Source organism: Myxine glutinosa, unplaced genomic scaffold, assembly GCF_964187855.1.
Source record: "Myxine glutinosa unplaced genomic scaffold, kmMyxGlut1.1 SCAFFOLD_338, whole genome shotgun sequence".
In the NCBI taxonomy this organism is placed as follows: Eukaryota; Metazoa; Chordata; class Myxini; order Myxiniformes; family Myxinidae; genus Myxine; species Myxine glutinosa.
The window spans coordinates 141,477-163,129 of record NW_027616454.1 but is presented as its reverse complement, the minus strand read 5'-3'; the positions used below and the strand labels follow the sequence as shown (position 1 = coordinate 163,129).

The 21,653-nt window shown below is 43.8% G+C and overlaps 1 protein-coding gene across 7 annotated transcripts in view; it reads left to right on the top strand.

Moving 5' to 3' along the window:
* The window catches only part of PTK2 (protein tyrosine kinase 2), a 160,748-nt gene extending 142,399 nt beyond the window's left edge, over positions 1-18,349 (top strand). For 4 of the 7 annotated variants that reach the window (XM_068108145.2, XM_068108142.2, XM_068108144.2 and 1 more), the window contains exons 24-31: positions 13,361-13,468; positions 13,800-13,910; positions 14,850-14,909; positions 15,184-15,223; positions 15,915-16,012; positions 16,108-16,263; positions 16,377-16,457; positions 17,050-18,349. In XM_068108145.2, coding sequence (XP_067964246.1) covers positions 13,361-13,468; positions 13,800-13,910; positions 14,850-14,909; positions 15,184-15,223; positions 15,915-16,012; positions 16,108-16,263; positions 16,377-16,457; positions 17,050-17,310 — 915 coding nt within the window. In that variant the 3' untranslated portion in view covers positions 17,311-18,349. The remainder of the gene's footprint in view (positions 1-13,360; positions 13,469-13,799; positions 13,911-14,849; positions 14,910-15,183; positions 15,224-15,914; positions 16,013-16,107; positions 16,264-16,376; positions 16,458-17,049) is intronic. The other 3 variants (XM_068108147.2, XM_068108148.2, XM_068108149.2) reach the window with 3 other exon arrangements.
* The last annotated feature ends 3,304 nt before the right edge of the window (positions 18,350-21,653 follow it).

Sequence of the window (21,653 nt, the reverse complement as noted above, 5' to 3'; positions counted from 1 at the left end):
GGTGAAGATAAGAGATGGTGATGAACAGCTGTTTTGAAGACCTGGAGGGAGGAGTGGGATTGAGAGAGTGAGGGAGTTTGTTCCAGAGGCGGGAGAAAAGAGGAATGAAGGAGTGAAGGTGAGCAGAGAGTCTTGATTTTGGCAGTTTAACCATAAGAGGGTTGCAGGCAGATCTTGTGCGACCTGTAGGAATATTTGTGGGACAGAGCCCAGAGAGAGCTGGAGGAGCAAGTCCGGAGAGGAGTCCGTAGAAGACAGAAAGACCACCAACCTGCCCGTGGTGAGTAAGTGAAAGGCCCTCGGAGGTAGCTTCATCACGGGAGATTCCAATGATTCTGAACGCTTTGGTTTCAACAGCGTGAAGACGAGCTAGGTGTGAGGCAGGAGCACCAGCCCAGAGGGGAGAGCAGTATTCTATTGAGCTGCGGATGAAAGCCTTGTATGTGGTGAGGAGCTCAGGTGTGCCAAGGAAGGACTTCGCATGACGGAGGATGCCCAGTCGGCGACTGGCTTTGGAGGCCAGATTTGAAATGTGGTTTTCCCAGGAAAGATCATGGCAGATAGTGAGACCCAAAAGTTTAAGTGACAGAACTTCTTTGTTGAGGATTATTCAGAAAGTGGATGGGAGGGTGGTCCAGTCGGTCCTTTCGGAGAGACATCGTAAGAGTGTGAGATTTGTCAGGATTGAAAGACATGTTCCACTTGTTTGCCCAGTCAGTGATTTTGTCCAGGTCTGCAGAGAGTGAGGAGGCTGCAGACTGCCGATCTGAGGCATGAGGAATGGAGCGGCAGAGAGTGGAGTCATCAGCAAAGAGATTGAGAGGATTTTCAAGAGAGTCGGTGAGATCATTGATGAAGACCAGAAAAGCACAGAGCCCAGAACACTGCCTTGGGGAACTCCAGCCTGAACAGGAAGAGGAAATGAGAGAAACCCATTCAGGGCCACACGTTGACTATGACTAAAGAGGAAGTCCGCCAGCCATGCGTGGAGATTTCCATGGATACCAAAGGAGGAGAGTTTGGTGAGCAGAGTGAGGTGCCAGACCGTATCGAAGGCACGTGATATGTCGAGGGAGACAGCTCTAATTTCCTGTTTGGCATTGAGTACCTCCATCCATTGTTGAGACAGCAGAAGCAACATGTCCAGAGTAGAGTGACCTGGTCTGAAACCAAATTGATGATCAGAGATCAAGCCATTGGAGAAGAGGAAAGATTTCATATCCGAAGCAATGATGGATTCCATGACTTTGCTGATAATTGGGAGAAGGCTGATTGGTCTGCAGTTGCTAGGATCTGTTTTTGCACCTTTTTTGTGTAAAGCGGTGATGTTGGCTGATTTCCAGGCAGATGGCAGATGACCTTGAGCAAAAGAGAGGGTGAAGAGAACAGAGAGAGAGGGAGAGAAAGAGCGGAAGAACAGGATTTTAGGAGCCGTGGGCTGATGCCGTCAGGTCCAGTTGCAGAATCAGAGTCGAGGGTTGACAGAAACTTTTCCACCTTGTCAGGAATTAACATTAACCTTTCCTTGTTAACATAGTTAACACCCAATTCCTTGTCAGGAATTTACAACAATCCTTTAAATTATTTAAGTTTAGGAACAACCGATACTGTACAATTAATTGTGTGTGTGTGTGTGTGTGTGTGTGTGTGTGTGTGTGTGTGTGTGTGTGTGTGTGTGTGTGACTACGTATAGCTGTGTATTTCATTGAAAAATTATTGCTTCCGTCACCACTAATCCTCCACAGGGAAAGTCTCGTTTCTTGGACTGTATTATGTACTAGAAGAGCCTGCCCATCGCTTTGCTGATGGACCAATTAGTCATGACGTCCCTCGCTGATAGAATATGGTGGGGGAAGGTGATGGGGGGGGGGGGGGGGGAAGGTGATGGGGGGGGGGGGGAGGGGAAGGGCAAAGGGTGGTGAAGGGGGAAGAAGGAGGGGAGGCAGAAGGTGAGGGGAGAGGGAGGGGTGGGGGGGGGGTGATGTACTGCATATGCATCTTTTGAGTGGGGGGCTTTGACATGCCCTTACGTTTGGGGGGGGGGGCGGGGGGAGGAAGGTAAGGATGGCAAATTTACCCGTGCAAAGGGTGCTTTAACCTTAGTGTTGCCCAGGTTAAGAAGGGAATTGTAATACCCTCTGCCACCACCACTAGGTGGTGCTATACAGTACACATTTGCATCGATAATTTACACCCTCCCCCACACCCCAGCGTGAGGCCGTGGCCACAATGGCTGTGTTACCTCCCACACAAAGTTGTATTTGTACCCTTGAGTTTGGAGTTTGTAACTTACAAAATGTGGCCATGCAGAAGGTACAAAGAAAGACAGACATAGAGAGGGAGAGGGTGAGAGACAGAGACAGACAGAGGGAGACAGACAGAGGGAGACAGACAGACACAGACAGACAGACAGAGACAGACAGACAGAGACAGACAGACAGGCAGAGACAGACAGACAGAGACTTTTAAGTCTTTTTATTATAAAACTACAAAAACAAGCATCAACAAGAATAAACCAAAAAAAACAGTTTTCAAGAGAATACAACAAAAGTCATAGAAAATCAAATAAAAGGAGAAACAATCAATGTGATGTACTACATTCCAAAACAAGAGATTGCAAAGACAAGGAAACACCTACATGTAAATCTCTAATACATTTTCATTTACTCCACATATTTTTCCCACACAGCATGTTTCAACAAAAGCCTTAATATTTGCATTGCTACTATAATACTTAAATCCAGTTTTAACAGAGTTAAGACCAGGGATTGGAAGTGCAGGATCACGTTACATTGCTCGGGTGGCTTGCCCTTAATTTTTGCTTTTCTCGACAAGTAGATGGCCAGTTTCTCCTCTGGCAATACATAATTTTAAAACATTAACAATTTTTCCTTTTCTGAAGTGACTCCAAGTCCAAAAATAAACAACCGGAGAGAAAAAGGAACATTAACTTGACCAAACACATTGTTCAGTAAAAGAAAAAGAGGACACAATGGTATGCAATCAACATACCCATGAAACAAATCTTCAATATTATTACAAAAGGGACAGATCACCAATACCATGGCATCCAAACGGTTTACAAAAGTGTTCGTTTGCAATACCCCGTGAGCCAGTCTCCATTGTAAATCACCCGACCTTTTTGATATGGGTGTACCATACATCGATTTCCATTCAGGTTCAGAAGGGGGGCCATTAGGTAAAAGAGCTTTCCATCTCATAACTCCTGCTGCAGAGGTGTTTACATTAATCAATGAAAGACAGAACTGGTAAATAGATTTAATCTCAAGGCTACGAAATAAACAAGAGCCAGTACTGACTGGGGACAAAGTAGAACCGGTGAAAGCAACAAGTAAGTTAGGAAGCGAAGGATTATGGGATGCCCATTTAACCCCAGTACTCCACTGCTACCCAAGTCTAAAGGATGTACGAATGACTTCGACAAGTACCTGACCTACAGCTCTCATTGATCTGGTACCAGTAATCTCAGCGACTTCCTTAGCAGATCTCCAATCACAATTTGCTGAGTCACGAAGATGCCAAACATTTCTGATGCCACCTGAAATGAAGTTTTGGGCAAAGCAACGGCTCTTGGGAACCTGGGGAAAGAGTGGGTTGGGGAATATAGGTTCTCCTGCAAACATTTTAACATCATAGGACTCCTTTTGGTGGCTTACCACTATGGCTTGCTAAGTATTCAACAAGCTCTGGTAGAACAGAGGAAGGTGGGACACATCAACTTTTTGGGATTCGATCAAAAATGTCTCAAGGCCGTAGCTGAGCATTCCAGCTTGCCTCAATATTCGTTTTTTCAACATTGAGCAGACGTTGTATTGACTTCAGCCAAAACGCCATCAGCCGACACTTTACGTCAATGAGCCCTTGGCCACCATCAGGCAAGGGGTGGCAATGTACGTCCAACAGCAACAAGTGGTAATCTCCCCCAAAAAAATTATCCAGTGTCTGTTGAATAGCCTTAAGGAAGCCCTCTGGTGGCTGCAAAGAAATAAATTTATGCCACATGACAGAGGCGACCAAGGTGCTAATAATCAGTATTCGGCCTCTAAAGGACATTTGTGGAAGGAACCTTTTCCATTTGTTGAGCCACTTGGTTGCTTGTTCTACCACTCCTTCCCAGTTAATATGGGAGTACTGATTGGGTCCAAGATAAACACCTCGGTATTTAACCCCTTCTCTTGTCCAACTTATGTCTTTCGGAAGGGACTGAGGGGGGGGGGGGGGGGGGAGGGGGGGGTGAAAGGAAGCCTACCGATATACCGTGAGCTGAGGACCCCCACAAAGCTTGCTCTTTTGCCAATTGCACTGCAAACATGAAGCAAGAAGAAACATGTGTAAGGACTCAACAAGAATAGTTAGGTCCTTATCATTCTTAATGATTACACAGACATCATCAGCATATGCTGATTCCATGATGTGGTTCTCTTCGAGAGAAGGCACAAAGCCGGAAAGAGGCTCTGAGACTTATGAGTAGTGGCTCAAGAGAAAGGCTAAACAGCAACCCTGACAAAGGACAGCCTTGCCGAACCCCCCTCTGAACCTGAATGGGTAAACAAAGACGATTATTTATTTTGCACAAATTAAATATATTGTTGTATAACAATTGCACAAAACCTATAAACTTTTCACCAAAACCAAACTTTTGCAGAACATGAAACATGTAAGTGTGATCAATGCTATCAAAAGCCTTTTCAACGTCTAGGAAAATCAACCCAAGCCCCTCTTCCTCCTCAAGGCCATAGTCAATCAAGTCTCTAATTAAAAAGACATTATCAGAGATTGATCTTCCCAGAATGCTGTAACTGATCAGGATAAACAACAGTGCCAATGGCAACCTTTAGCCGATTGGCCAACAGTTTGGAAAAAAGTTTGTAGTCAGAACACATTAATGAGATGGGCCAGTTCTCTATCCGACGGAGATCACCACCTTTTGTGAGAAGGCATACCACTGCTCTTCTACAGCTGAGGGGTAGTATGCCAGAGCGTAAGCTTTCTTGTAGCACCAGCAGTACTTCTGGACCTAAAATGTCCCAAAACGCTGCAAAAATTTCCACTGGAAGGCCGTCAATCCCAGGGGCTTTTCCGTGTTCAAACCTATGCAGAGCTGTGCTGAGCTCCTCCAAAGTAAACGGCTCTTCAAGACCTTGACACTGGTCACACCTCAACGAAGGCAGGTAATTCGTCATATCATCAACCATATTTTTACACACAGCTTTCTCCGCAAATAAACCAGAAAAAAACCTTTTCATAAGCAACTTAACATCACTTTCATTTTGTGTAATATTCCCGTTAGCATCTAACAAGGAAAACATTTGCCTTTGGGACTTCTTAACCCCTTCTAACTGGAAAAAACTTTTATTTTTGGGTGTCGGAGAACTTCACATTTTGGATTCTGAGTCTAACTGACATCCCTATTACTTTTTCATGAATCAATTCTCTTAAATAAGCTTTTTTCTCCAGTAATAACTGAAGTTTCCTGCCATTTTGAGACTTAGCCAGGTCTTCCTCTAAGTGTAACATTTCAGTTTCTAAGAGAGAAACAGCAATCTTACTCTTGCTTGTGGAAAAGGACTTAAAATATTGACAAAAAATGCGAATTTGGGCTTTCACGTTATCCCACCATAACTGAACAGAAGAGTAACAAGGTTTTCTTTGGATGAGTGTTTCCCAAAAACTACGAAAAGCATCGTTAAAACAGGAATCCTCCAACAGGCTGGTATTGAAAGTCCAATATGCACTTTTACGAATTGACTGAGAAAAGGATAGACCAAGCACTACCAGGTGGTGATCAGAGAAACTAGAAGGGAAATGATTACAACACACCAGTACGTTTCTAAAAGTGGATTTAATATACCATCTATCAAGCCTTGCAAGTGTTATTAACCCACTGGCACAACGGCACCATGTGTACTGAGATGTTTTAGGGTGCTGTATACGCCATGTGTCAAGTAGACCATGTGATGAAAAACAATTCATTATATCTTTATGAGATTCTGGATGTGGTTCTGGTGTGTTTCTATCTAAACTCGGTTCAAAGGGGCAATTTTTTTTTTTTTTTTTTTTTTTGTATACAAGATCGAGGCTCGTGAAAGAGCGAACATTAATCACACAGAAAGACAAACCGACACGTATAACAAATAACATCGGGAGCGGTAGACAAGATGGGGAGAGAGGGGGAAGGACACAAACGCAACATTTGAGAGCAGGGACCGAGAGACATGGAGACATCGAGAGATCTGTGGGAGGGAGAGGGCTTTGGGGGGGGGGAGGCATGGGAAGGGGGGGGGGGGGGGTTGGGAGAGGTATAAAATATATGGACACTGCCAGGACTTCCAGGAAAGAAGTTGGAATTTCAAACAAGGTGGATCTGGGGTGAATTAGTGGGGGTAGAAAAGATCAAGGTTTTGGATGGGGGAAGATAAGAGATGGTTGTGAACAGCTGTTTTAAAGACCTGGAGGGAGGAGTGGGATTGAAGGGAGTGTGGGAGTTTGTTCCAGAGGCGGGAAAAAAGAGGAATGAAAGGGTGAAGGTGAGCAGAGAGCCGAGATTTTGGCAGTTTAACCATCAGAGGGTTGCTGGCAGATCTTGTGCGACCTGTAGGAATATTTCGGGGACAGAGCACAGAGAGAGCTGGGGGAGCAAGGCCGGAGAGGAGTCGGTAGAAGACAGAAAGACCACCTACCTGCCTGCGGTGAGTGAGTGAAAGGCCCTCAGAGATAGCTTAATCGCGGGAGATTCCAATGATTCTGAAAGCTTTGGTTTCAACAGCGTGAAGCCGAGCTAGGTGTGAGGCAGGAGCACCAGCCCATAGGGGAGAACAGTATTCCATTGAGCTGCGGATGAAAGCCTTGTATGTGGTGAGGAGCTCAGGTGTGCCTAGGAAGGACTTCGCACGACGGAGGATGCCCAGTGGACTGGCTTTGGAGGCCAGCTTGGAAATGTGGTTTTCCCAAGAAAGATCATGGCAGATAGTGAGACCCAAAAAGCTTGAGCGACAGAACTTCTTGGAGAGGATGGTTGAGAAAGTAGATGGGAGGGTTGTGCAGTCGATCTTTTCGGAGAGACATAGTAAGAGTGTGAGATTTGTCAGGATTGAAAGACATGTTCCACTTGTTTGACCAGTCTGTGATTTTGTCCAGGTCTTCAGAGAGTGAGGAGGCTGCAGACTGCCAATCTGAGGGAAGAGGAATGGAGCGGCAGAGAGTGGAGTCATCAGCAAAGAGATAGAGAGGATTTTCCAGAGAGTCGGAGAGATCATTGATAAAGACCAGAAAAAGCACAGGGCCCAGCACACTGCCTTGGGGAACTCCAGCCTGAACAGGAAGGGGAGATGAGAGAAATCCATTCAGGGCCACACGTTGACTACGACCAGAGAGGAAGTCCGCAAGCCATGCATGGAGATTTCCATGGATACCATAGGAGGAGAGTTTGGTGAGCAGAGCTGGGTGCCAGACCGCATCGAAGGCACGTGATATGTCAAGGGAGACAGCTCTGATTTCCTGTTTGGCATTGAGGACCTCCATCCATTGTTGAGACAGCAGAAGCAGCATGTCCAGAGTAGAGTGACCTGGTCTGAAACCAAATTGATGATCAGAGATCAAGCCATTGGAGAAGAGGAAAGATTTCATATCCGAAGCAATGATGGATTCCATGACTTTGCTGATAATTGGGAGCAGGCTGATTGGTCTGTAATTGCAAGGATCTGTTTTTGCACCTTTTTGTGTAAAGCGGTAATGTTTGCTGATTTCCAGGATGCTGGCAGATGACCTTGAGCAAAAGATAGGGTGAAAAGAACAGAGAGAGGGTGAGATAGAGCGGCAGAGCAGGATTTTAGGACCCGTGGGCTGATGCCGTCTGGTCCAGTTGCAGAATCAGAGTCGAGGTTAGACAAAAACTCCTCCACCTTGTCAGGAGAGAAGGACACAGAGTCCAGGAGCAGTTGGGTTCGACTGGGAAAGGTGGGAACAGAGAGAGATGGGTTTGGGACTAAAGATTTTGAGGCAAACACAGAGTTGAGGCATTCGGCTTTGTCACGTGCGATACCACACCATTCACGTGTCACGATTAAAATCTCCTCCAATACAGATACAATGATCAAAGGCTACTGTGTGAAGGTAATTGGCCAGACGTGTGAAAAAATCTTTACGAGCTAAGCTGCTACTAGGAGCATATACATTGATATGAGTAAGGTGAGGTGAAATCCTTGATAGACCAACTCTAAGGATGTTAAGTGTCCTATAACTATTTCATTAAAATTACAAGAGTCAGGAACAAACCTTGGACCAAGCAAGAAAGCAATTCCCGCAGAAACAGGGGACATATTGCGAAAGAAGCACTGCCCAGTATTAAGGCGAAGCCAGTCAGGCTGTGAAGTCTCTGTTCTGTGTGTTTCCTGCAATAAACATATGTCGATATGTTTCTGAAACAATAAGTTTTTAACTTGGAGTTGACGTAAATGGTTAGCTCCACCACCATTCATGTTTAAGTTGCCAAAAAGCACTTCCTTCCTTTTCATGCCTTATCAAGGGGGGTTTAGCTGCTGTTGAGACAATTCCAACCTTGCTTTTGTAATGAATTTCCTCAGTCGATGAATTTGTGCTTTTGTTACTTCAAAATCTTTGGAATTTCTACATATACACTTTGCAGTCTGCATGAAGGAAAGCAAGTCAGGAAATTTTTTTGAATCGAGACATTTCGCTGCCGAAATGTCTCATTCAGAAAGGTCACAATAATCTCAGGGGGTATTTGTAACTGCTCAGATGACGACTGTGACGGCTCAGGCACCTCCATGTCATCATCTGAAGCAGACAGCCCAGATAGCATTCCACCAGGTTCGTAAATTTCAGTTTGGACCTTTACCAACTCATTTATAGACCGGTCTTGGGTCTGGGGGGGGTGGGGGGGGGGGGCCTGGGGAGGTCTACTTCGACATGAGATGGAGCTGTTACACCACCATCTTGTACAACTACGTCGGGCACCTCTGTCAGGGCCACACAAACTGTATTCTGATCATTTGTTGCAGTGGAAACATTGGGAAGGATTGACGCACTATTTTGTTGAGGCTCAGGCAGTGGTGGTGGTGGTGGTGGTGGTGGTGATGATGATGATTATGATGGTGGTGGTGATATCTCCTTACATTCAACCAACGTCTCATCAACAATAATAGACCCTTCATTTGTACAACTATTTGATGGAACCGTACCACCTTGTGCACTTTGGATTAAAATTCCATCATTGGAAGGTAATCCATCTTTTTTCTCACTACCTTGAGGTTTCTCGGCTACTGCACCACTCGTATCCAGTACAACTACTTTGGGGGCACTTGTGGAGCCACGAGGAGTGGAGGCTCTACGTTTTTTTGACACAGTCACAAAATCCTCTTTACCCTCCTCACTCTGCAAGGACACAGTGTCAGCGGAAACATTGGAGACACTGGATGTCACCTCCTCCGCCACACGAGGTAGTGGGTTGTTAACCGTTTTACAATCTTGATCAACGTGTCCTGATGCCCCACACTTCGAACAAGCAGCTTTCGGACAAAATCTCTTTAAATGCCCAAAAGCCCCACAAAGAAAACATGTGAAGGTCGCTGATGAAGCGTACATTTGATAATCACGGTCATCAATTTTAATCTTAAATGAAACCTTTAAACCTGTATCATCCCCACGGTCTGGAAGAACCATGTAAAGCTGCCATCGAAAGTTCGTCACGTGCTTCGCTTTTTCATGGCGGCACCCGAGGGGGATCATCGAGATTCTCGAAACAATTGTACCAAATCGAGACAAAACAGACACGTTTTTTATCGGACACGAAGGGAGGACAATTTGAAACGATTATTTTCATTGCCGGGACATCCATCGGGGAGGCCATAACAAAGTGACCACTCGCTGTAGTTAACCCGGTACTCACGACATGGTGAACTAGATGCTCATCCGCAACGAAAACCACGACGTTCTGGTTCATACGTACATGTTTAATTCCGATAACCTCTCCAACCGCCAAAATGATCTCTTCGGTCGGAATCCCTTCAGGAGGGAAACTAACTAGATCATGTTTATGGGTTAACGATTCGAACGCAGCGTCTTGCTGCTAACGAGTCGTCGCCATGACTAAAACAAAGGAATTCCATTTTACCCTAACAACTCGGGTTGAGGAGATTTGAAAAAAGGAAAAAAGGAAAAAGTAATAATAATTAAACCAAACGAAAGAAAGTAAATATGATTTAAAGTGAAACGTCTATACTCCAGCAAGATGCAGGATTAACGACAGAGAGAGACAAAAAAAACGAAACCAAATTTTATAGCGATAACCGCAGCCCAGAATGGGGAAAGGCCTCCTGCCAATGCCTCCAAATAGCTTCTCTCTCTCTCTCTCTCTCTCTCTCTCTCTCTCTGTCTCTGTTTCTGTCTCTGTCTCTGTCTCTCTGTCTGTCTCTCTCTCTCTGTCTGTCTCTCTGTCTGTCTCTGTCTGTCTCTCTGTCTGTCTCTCTGTCTGTCTGTCTGTCTCTGTCTGTCTGTCTCTCTGTCTGTCTGTCTCTCTGTCTGTCTCTCTGTCTGTCTCTCTGTCTGTCTGTCTCTGTCTGTCTGTCTCTCTCTGTCTGTCTGTCTCTGTCTGTCTGTCTCTCTGTCTGTCTGTCTCTGTCTGTCTGTCTCTCTGTCTGTCTGTCTCTCTCTGTCTGTCTGTCTCTCTGTCTGTCTGTCTGTCTCTCTGTCTGTCTGTCTCTCTGTCTGTCTGTCTCTCTGTCTGTCTGTCTCTCTGTCTGTCTGTCTCTCTCTGTCTGTCTGTCTCTCTGTCTGTCTGTCTGTCTGTCTCTCTGTCTGTCTGTCTCTCTGTCTGTCTGTCTCTGTCTGTCTCTCTGTATCTCTGTCTCTCTGTCTCTCTGTCTCTCTGTCTCGTCTAAGAAAGGAAAACACGGGGAAATCTCCACCACAAACACATACAAGACACAAAGGGAGTGGAATGGGGATAGTAAAGACCACCAACACAATACAGTACTCACAGCTCAACACACACAGCTGCCATGATTGCCACACCCATGCACGACTCACCAACGTCCAGCAGGGGCGAAAGAGAGAGACAGAGACAGAGAGAGAGACAGCGACAGAAGGATTATATCTTTTTCGAAATAATTAATCAGACCATAACTTTGTGTGTATGGTAATCCTCTGTGTTGTGTAGTTTTGTGCACCCATAATTTTGAGGACCTTTTCCGTTAGGATACTGCATCTTCACCTCAGGTAAGTTCAAAATTGTGCTGAAATTTGTCCATGGAAAGTTTCATTAATTTTCGACTGAGCAATGCTCTTTTTAGATTAAGAAAATATCACATCGGTAGGGGAAATGTATTGCAAAGCAATTCTCACTCTTGCTTCTTTCTTCGTCCTAATTCAGCAGCAGAAATCTTATTTTGTGGTGTTTCCTCTGTCCTGCTTCTGACAGTAGAGTAATGAACATTTTTACGCAGTGCTGCTGAAATAGCAATGTTCCCTACAGGCCTCGGATGCCTATTTAAGCTCTGTCGTTGCTATGATAACATGCTCTATGGCTTGGATGGGTACTTTGGGGGCAGCGGTGGAGGAAGTGGGATGGGGAGGATGTGATCATCAATTTTTTTTTCTCATTGTCATGAGAGAGCTATTTCCTTTCATTTGCTTTGCCTTTAAGATTTACACAGGTGCATGCTAAAGTAGCTTGAATGAATGAGATGTTTGTTTTTCATTAACTTTTGTGAAAAAGTCCATAGCAGGTGGGCTTTCCGATTGCCATTCTACTCTGAACATCTGTTTAGCATCAACAATCGCGATATGAAAGAAGAGGAAAGGAACCTTCAACAATGACAGGATGTGCTGCGGACGAGTCGAGTTTGTCTTTACATTGCCGGCATATATTTAACGATGTGCCACCTTGCTCATTTTTCAGAAGATGTACATGGCAAAGTGAAAGCAACAGACCCTGTGCTTCGGCATAGTCGTGTGAGATTCCAATAATTTTGAGAGCGTTCTCTTGCACAAAATGTAGGAGAGATGGATGTGATGGTGGGGTACCAGCCTATAGCTGAGAGCAGTACTCCATTGAAACTGGGAGTAGTTCTGGTTTTCCATAGAAAGCCTTGGATCGATTTAGGATGCATGGTCTGTGGATGGCTTTGGGGGCAACTTTGCTATGTGATTGGTGCAGGAAATGTCATGGCTAATGGTGAGACCTACAAGTTCAATATTTAAGAGACTGAAGCTCTTCCAGTGGATGACCAAGGAGATCGATTGGTTGGAAACAAGACCACACTCAAAACTCAGGATAACAACCCGAGCACCTCCATCCTGATTGTTTCCCCATCTTCTTTCTTTGCTTTTCCACCCACTGGCCCCTCTTGGTTTTTGGGCTAGACCCTTCCCCTGTGTTATTAATAAAGATTTTTTTTGTTAATGTTAATAAAATAAAGGCCTATCAGAGGGATACAAAACCTAAACTGTTTAGCTGGGCGGAGGTATGATCTCTAGCGAGTGTCGTTCTAGTTCAACAATGTTTGCCTGTTATGTTTATGTTTCCTCTTCCCCACTCCCTCCTCCTCTTTTTTTTATGCCTATGCTGACGAAGTCGCTGGAGGCATTATGTTTTGGGATTGTCCGTCCAGCTGTTCGTCCGTCCGTCCATCCATGATAGATTTTCGTTGCTGCGATAACTTGAGAACAGCTGAAGGGATCTAAGTCAAACTTGGTACAGATATGTGTAACGATGTAAAGATGAACTGAGTCAAAACTGGGTCATGTGGTAAAATGTCAGAGGTCATGTTCGGTAAAAATCCTGTTACTGCGATAACTTGTGAGCCAGTGATGTGATTTTGTCCAATGTTGGTACAACTCCGTATTATGATGCAAAGATTAACTGATTTAATTTTGGGGTCAATAGGTCAAAGTTCAGAGTCTGTAATGGGTTTTCATTACCCCGATAACTTAAGAATGGCTGAAGGGAACTCAGTCAAACTTGGTACAAGTATGTATAATGATGTAATAATGTGGGCAGAGGCATATTGGTTAACATCGTGATGTCAAAGAGTGCTGTTCTATTATTTTTTTTGGGGTGGATTCCTTTTGAAAATTCAATTTTGTCTTTGTGTGATAGCATCTGATGCAGAACACGTGAACTTTGTAAGTGTTCCTCTCAATTTCTCAGAACCGTTGAATGTCATTGTGGTTTCCCAGTAATGCACCTCAGTTTTCCTTCATCACAAAGCTGTACATTCCTTCTCCAATGGTCTCAATTGTACATGTAGTTTTGTATATGAACAAACTTCGATGATTAGTGAGTTTTTAAAATTGTTGTTGTGTATTGATGTATCTACAGGTAATTGTTCCACCTGGCCAGCACTCTACGATGCACCATGGTGCAGGCCTTGGAGCTGAACCTTGGGTACCGCCCCACACAGACACACCAATACTGTCCATGGGAGAGGTATCATCAATTGATAATGACATTTTATTGTTGTGCATTAAATAACAGACATAAAAGGTTAACTAAAAACATTTTATTCATTTTCCCTTTTTTATTTCATGGTTATTTAATTTTTTTGCTTTATGCTGATTGCACCTTTGGGTAAAAGTGTGGTACGATAAAGGAACTGCATTCTGTTATTGTCGGATATGGAGGATAAACATTTGGAACAGTACACGTGAAGGGGAGATGTTATGGGTAGACATTGGGGACTGATACTCTGATGAAGAATAAGACTATCTGCAGAGAAATGGTGTCGCTGAAATGGCACCCTTCCTGTTGTGCCGTGCAGGCTGTGGACGGCTGTACTCAGGCCCTGTTGCTCATGGAGCAACGGATGCAGCAGCAACAGCAGGAGATGGCTGCTGATGAGAAGTGGTTGGAGCAAAAAGAGATATTCATGGTGTGTGCGGGTGCCACTTACCCAAAGCCCATAAAACATTATGGTGTTTTAGATCTAATGATGCAATTGCTTCTTTGCTTTGTTTTCTTTATCTTTGTGTTACGTTGAATATTTTTCATTTCTGCACGAATGTTTCTTTTCGTGATTATTTTTTAATGCAGACATCGAGACTCGTGGGGGGGGGGGGGGGCTAAATTACATAGCATTGATAGTACCATCTATCAACCGGCAACGGTTGCTCGAGTGAGATGTGCATGGAAGAAGTTTCGGGAACTGAGTGGCGTGCTGACGAGGAGGGGAGTGTCATTGAAGCTGAAGGGAAAGGTGTATGCTGCATGTGTGAGACGTGTTATGATTTATGGGAGTGAGACATGGGTAATGAACGTAGAGCAGCAACGAAGGCTGGAAAGGGTGGAAATGTGAATGGTTCGGTGGATGTGTGGAGTATCGTTGAGAGAGAGGAAAACAAATGATGAATTGCGAAAGATGATGGGAATAGAGCCTGTGATGGATGCTGTGAAGAGAAACAGTTTGAGATGGTTTGGCCATGTGTTGAGGAAGGATGAAAGTGACTGGTTGAGAAGAGTGATGGAAATGAATGTAGAAGGAAGTAGAGGACGGTGAAGACCGAGAAAGACTTGGCTAAAGATGGTCGAAGAAGAAATGCGGGCAAGGGGGTTAACAAGGGGAGATGCAGAAAATAGGGCAAAATGTAGAAGATTGTCATGGGGACCGCAAGGCTAACCCCCGCTCTTGCAGGGAAAATGGGCTTAAAATGCCTGTTGTTGTTGTTGTATTGATAGTACCATCTGTTGGCGGTGGTAGGAAGCACACAAACGAGTGACGGACCGGACCAATGGGTCAAATTAATCGCCATTAAAATGCTAAACAAGTATAAACCGTGTCATGCACTCGCCTTGTCTGTTGTGACTGTGGCAGAAACCTGAGGCCCGGTCCATTAGGAACGATGATGGTGCAACAGATGGGATTTTTTCCACCGTAAGTCTGATAATAAATTTATGGTCTTTCCTTCGTTCCCTTGGGGGGTTTTTTTTTTGTTTGTTTCATTGGGCTTCTGCCTCGGACAACTTCCTTGTTACACTGTATATTTATTATCTTCCTGCTACAACCTTACTTGATACCACAAATCATGTTCACATTAGGCCTCAAATCTACTTCGTAGCCTATTCATCAAAAAGCAGCTGTTTGCACACACTGTACTTGTTTCCATTCCCTGTGCAGCTTTTCCATGACATTGTTCTGTGTTCCTCAGAACCACAGCCAACCATTGTACCAACCAATTGAAAAAGCTGGTGAGATTTGATATTTTAAAAGCTGTTACAAGTTTCCTCTTTGAGGTGTGTGTGTGTGTGTGTGTGTGTGTGTGTGTGTGTGTGTGTGTGTGTGTGTGTGTGTGCGTGCGCGCGTGATCATGGGTCGTCACTTAAAAGTGGGCACATGATGGCAGCATTCACTGCCATGTTTTCGTGTAAGGTAATATCAGTTTCACAAACACAAAATCTCTGAGAGTATTTTCTTCAAAATTAATACAAATATAAATAAGAAATTTGAAAAATCTCAAATAAATCTTCTGTGCATGTTTGTCATTTATGTCTGATGCATTTGATTTGCGCTCACGAAACCTGTATTTGAGTTCACTCTTTATCGTGGAAGGTTTGGCCTAACCACTTGAAAACCGAGCCGTGGCCAAATGGCTTGTTGAATGATGCCACACAATAACTTAGGACATGATAAGCATTAACTTAGGACATGATAAACTACCATGTGATCACTGTGACTTGTGATTGAAATAGCGTAGGGTCATTGTGTGCACATCATAATGGCATGTCCTTCATAAAATCAGAAAGCTTTTTTGTTCCTCTTGTTGTAGTACATATTTTTTTGTTGTCTTGGCTTAATATAGTTTAAATTTAAAATTTTGTGACTTAATCATTTTCTTAATTTGAAAGCTCTTCAAACACCACTTTCTGCTGGCCCTTCCAGAGCTTCCTGCTCCTCCTCGGAAACCTCCGCGCCCTGGCGTGCTCCCTGGTATCGGAATTAGAACCAACCTTCAAGAGGCACAAAATGGAGGGCCAAAGGTGACTAGGCTTGAGCGTTTGTTTCAAAAAACAAAGATAGTTTGCACAACCTTGGCGATGGGGGCTTTTGTTTATGTTGTAATGTGTGATTGCAGGTCGTGCCCACTGAAATCCAACCTCTGCCTACGGCAGAGCTAGATCGTACCAACGACCATGTGTACGACAATGTGACATTACTCGTGAAGGCCGTCCTGGAGATGTCTGCGAAGGTCCAAGCTGCAGTTCCTGATCAGTATGTGGCCATGGTCAAGGTGAGTTCTCCTGTTCCTTTTGTGTCCTCTTATTTTATGCATCCCAATCCCAACCTTCAGTAACGTTCCCTTGTACATTCTTCTCCTTTGCGCTGGTCCTGGCTGTGGGACAGGATGTCGGGCTATCTCTGCGCACACTACTTGCCAGTGTGGACGAAACAATCTCCTCACTTCCCAAGACTTGTCACCGAGAGGTAAGCTTGCTTTTTCCTTACCCTCTCATTCTTCAGTATTTACATCATGGAGCTCATTGAAGCCTGAAACAGGGATTTGGTGTTCCTGAACCGGGAAAAATTTGCCACTCTAACCTTGTTTGCATTGTGTATTCAGAAGCTGAGAGAGCCAGGCTGAAATTGAGCTTATGGGATTGGGCCATTTTGTACTGAACTGCATTATTATTTATGTGGTGAAGAGAGCACTGATATTGCTGCATAAGATGGCAGTTTTCAGCTCTTCATATGTCCTGAAAACACAAGTTCATGAATAATGAATATGTTTCTCTTCGTGAAGCTAAAGTCGCTTGCACTTGAAATTATTGCATCGTTCCGAATTATCTAAGAAAGTTCACAATGCTCTGCTTAGTCACCTGTCAAATGGTGTGGGCCATTGATTTAAGCAGCCTCATCGGCCATTTATCAGCTCATGTAAATGAATCTCATTGGCCAATGATTTGTACACCAGCGGAACTTATGAACCACTCACAAAAAGAGATTTAAAGAAAAAGGCAAAGGGAGTGTTTAATATTTACGAGATTTAAACTCATCGTTATTTGTTCTCGAACACTAGGTGGAGATGGCACAAAAAGTTCTGAACTCTGACCTAGCTGAGCTCATCAGCAAGATGAAGCTGAGCCAACAGTATGCGATGACCACCCTCCAGAAAGAATACAAGAAGCAGATGCTAACAGCTGCTCATGCCCTTGCCATGGATGCTAAGAGCCTGCTCGATGTCGTCGACCAGGCTCGTATTCGCCTCATGGCTTCTGGGTATGCGCCCACGTCCGATTCCCCAATGGCATTCGCTGGGGCAACCTCCTTGCACTGGTGATGACGGGCCATTTTCATCAACCATTTGTATTCTTTCAATCTGCAGGGTACCGCTAACAGGAACTTTTGGCAATGGAATTTTCTCCGTTTTTTTTCTCTCTCTGAATATTTGTTGCATCAATTGTCATCCACCATTCTCTATAAATATGCTTGTAATTTTTAAAATCTGTGCCAAGCAGTTTTTAACCTGCTTTTGGGGTAGCTGGTCTCCCCTCTCATCACTACAAAACCAATGTTCGCAACTTCTCACAAGTCCCTGTTGACGAGTTGTTTTTAACTAGTTGGCCTGCAAGGCCGAGTTTCTTGCAGTAAACCTTTTGTTCTCCGTGTTGCATCCGATAATTGACCCCTGCACCTTCCCGAAGCATCTAACTTGGAGGCGCACTTGGAGGAAAATTCTTGCACCGTCCTCATCGCTTCAGGCCTTCCCTTTCGGAGTCATGGAGTACTCTGTGGATGACAAGAAGCACACTATGCTGGAGACGATGACGTGCTTCATTCGTCATTAAATTGACACCTGAGTGGAAGATGTCCACAATAACTGGCCCGAGGTGTCTTGTGGTCATTATCGGGATTTCATCGGTGGTGATCATTGATGGCACTTCATATTTTGCACATTCTGGAGGTTCAGACCAACTCTTCATTGGGCCATTGTCACTGTGTGGAATCGGTTCCCTTGCACCAATGAGCCTCTGGGAACCCAGCGCATCTTCTTCCTTAAAATCACGATAATGACTCAAGACGTGTTTTGTGGCCCAGTAGTTGACCATTTCGATGTTTGTGCTTTGCAAAGTCCATCTAAAGATCTGTCAGGAAAGACTTCAGCATTGCGTAATAAATCTGTCAGTATCTTCCTTCACCAGTATAATAAGTGCAAAAAGCCAGAATAATAAGACCTTGGAGTTGTCTTGATCTTTGCACCAAATATAATCTTTCATGGACATACTTTGTGAAATAGTTTCTGCAATGTGCCTGCACAAGCCGTGACTGCCTTAAAAGGTGTACATCCTTACAAATAGCAAATAAAATAGGTGATCTATTTTGTTCAAAAACACTAATGAATAATGGAGTTGCTTGCTGACCATGATGAGGTGTTACCACTTTTGCATAAGGCCAGTGATTCTCTTGCTTGTTTGTTTGTTTTAATCAACATGTTCTAGAGGGACTCTCCTTGTGGTATACTATGTTTAAAAACGAAAAAGGCATCCCCATGTTATGAGTTGGTATTTGCTCAGCAGAAGTGTGCAAAAGTTTAAGGATTGATAAAGTAAATGTGTTGGAACTGAGAGGAAGGCACTTGGGTATTTGCATGATGTAGAGAACAAGCTGTAGCAGATTTTTCCGGGAGCTGTTAATAGTTGGAATATATGGTGTGTTCATGTAGTTACAAGTTGTTTTCATGATTTGGGGCTTGGACCTGTTTCTACTCTGAACTTTGTTGTTTTGACCTTGGGTCAAGCATTATTGAGCATCAATATTCTGATTTTTATCCATAACAATTGATTTCCACCAAACAGGAATTGAGAGAGAGCACAAGTTTTTGTTGTGGGAAACGAGGTGAGGCCGGCGTTTCGGTCATTACTGTTTGTCGGAGTAAAATACTAAAGTTCGGGTCGAGGAAGGATTATCGATGAAGGTAGAAACGACCTAAACAAATGGATGAGGGGATGAGACATCAAGGGTCAGGTGGCACGATTGGTAAGGGAGGTGTGACATTACAGATCGATGACACGAGATCCAGGGTGAGGTGTCAAGGGTTACAGGGAGTTTGCACAATCTATATATAATAGAGCAAGTGTTTGCATGTACGTATGTATATATGTATGTCCACTCTATACCCATTGGTTTGGCAGCTGTCCTGACTCCAAAAACAATTGGAACCTAGACAAAAATCACACGTCCGCCATTTTGGTAAGCCTAAGACTTCTTCAGAAGGGTCATACTCACAATTGCCATGCCCTCCCTTTTTGTTTTCCATTCCATTCAATGTAAAACAACCTAAGCAACTGTTAAAAGGATCATCAAATATTGAAAGGTTGGAGCCAATGGGCCTTGTGAAGGCGACAGTGCGTGTAGGCCTCAGGCTTCAGACTTCTGGTGTCTGAAGGTTACAAAAGTAAGGCCTCAGGCTTCAGACTTCTGGTGTTAGCCTATGGCCCAGTGCAATTGAAATTATCTGAGCTATATAACCACAACGTATTGTATATGCACATGCAAGCAGTCCGCATGTTTTTCCTTCATGTACGTAACCCAGGTTATTTTTTTTATTTTTGGGATGATTGAGGCAGTGATCTGTTGCCTATACTCCACCCAAATAAAGGGGTGTGTCAGAAGAGCTTTGATGCATGCTTGGTACAGGGTTGCCCATATAGCGGGTATTCTGCTAGTGAAATGAATGTGGGAGAAAGGGAACTAAATGGTAAACAAACAAAGTAAATTATTAATTAAGTATTAATTAATTAATAAATTGTAGAAAGGGTAAGAAGATTTAAAAGAAGAAGAAATAAAACTGTTGTCCTTGTGTGGAATCTTAGAGGTCTTTCCTATATTCCTTTCATGTTGAATTCTCATTGTGACCCTGGACTTTCACCCCCACACTAGATCTAGTGTATGCGACATCTGACCTTCCCTTCCTAGTACCACCTGACCTTTGGAGTATCACCCCCTCCCTTGACGTCTCAGCCTCCCCTTGACTTCTGTGATCCTACCTTGACTGCGCACTTCACTGTTTTGCTTTGACGAAGGGTAATGCCCAAAACCTCAGCCTCACCTCGTTACCCATAGTGGTAAATTTGCCCTTTCTCAACCCCTGTTTTCGAAAATCCATTGTTGTCTTCTTTGCTGACGCAAGTTTGTCACTCGTCTGTTCAAGGATTCGTATTCCTTGTAATTTTCATCCATTCGCTGTTCTCTTTAAGAAACGTTGTCCTTTGAATCTTCCTTCTCCCTTTTTAAAGAAGTCTCTTCATGAGTATCCATATTTTTGTCTTTAGCGCGTCGACGACATAGTCGACGAGTTCGTAAAACCACAACAATGTCCTTCAGTCAGGCAGGCAGTCAGTAAGCCAGTTGGTCCGTTAACAATTTTTCGTTTTTTCCCTACTCCTCCGAGGTGGACCCCCAGATCGTTTTGAAACTAGGCATGGTGATTCTTGACGTTGATGCATAAAAACTAATGCAGCCCTTTTTCAGTTTCCTACCAGTTGGTGAGAAAATTAACTTAAAATGTAATTACATAAAGATCACATACAATGATAACGAGCGAACAAGCAGATTTTGACTCACTTGAGTGATTCATCTTGTTCAGATTTATAATCAACCATTGTTAGCAGTTACTAACAAAAGACTGGATTAATACATTGGTATGTGATTCATTGTATGTATTTCATAATAACTTGAGACACTCCAATCATTGAATATGGAAGAAGCCTTCATTCCCTGATTTGAACTCGCTAATATTCCAACATCAGCTCGAAACAATTCTGTCCACAGATGTGATACTCACTACGATCATCATCGGCAGGTTCCGCACTGCATTTCTATAGATCGAATCCCATCAAACACTGAGAAGTTTAGGCCATGGATAGCCAATTATGAAGTTATCGTGGCAAACTCCCATGTTATACGATGGATTATTTTGAAAATAAGTCTTGAGAACTCTGAAACAATTACTACTATTCCCATGTTTCTTGGCAGTTTCTTATGAAACTTGAAAATGGCGTGATGATGATGAGATGTTCAAAACACCACTGGACGAAAACAAATGCAACATTTTCATCAATTTAGGACCGGCTCATCCCACATAGTTTTCACTGCGTGAATACAATTGTGTTATCAGGCCTTTCAGCCCGCATGGGCCCATAATTCTCCATTGGATTAAACTGAAAATTTACTTTATCACCGAATGCACCCCAACTATGGCCGCCCTTCATCTGGGGATGAGCATCTGTTCCACTTGGGACTAATCTTAAAAAAATTTTTTGGATACAACATCGAGGCTCATGTAAGAGCTAACATTAATGACAAAAAAAACAGATGGACGCATAAGACATAATAAACTGAGCGGGAGACAAGATGGGTAGAGAGGGGGAAGCACACAAGTACAACATTTGAGAGCAGGGACATCGGGAGATCTGAGGGAGGGAGAGGGCTTTGGGGGAGGAGGCATGGGAAGGGTGTGGGTGTGGGAGAGGTATAAAACACAAGGACACTGATAGGACTTCTAGGAAAGAAGTCGTTATTTCAGAAAAGTGGATCTGGGGTGAATTAACAGGGGTAGAAAAGATCAAGGTTTTGGATGGGGGAGGATGGAGTTGGATCAAGGTTTTGGATGGGTTTTGGTTT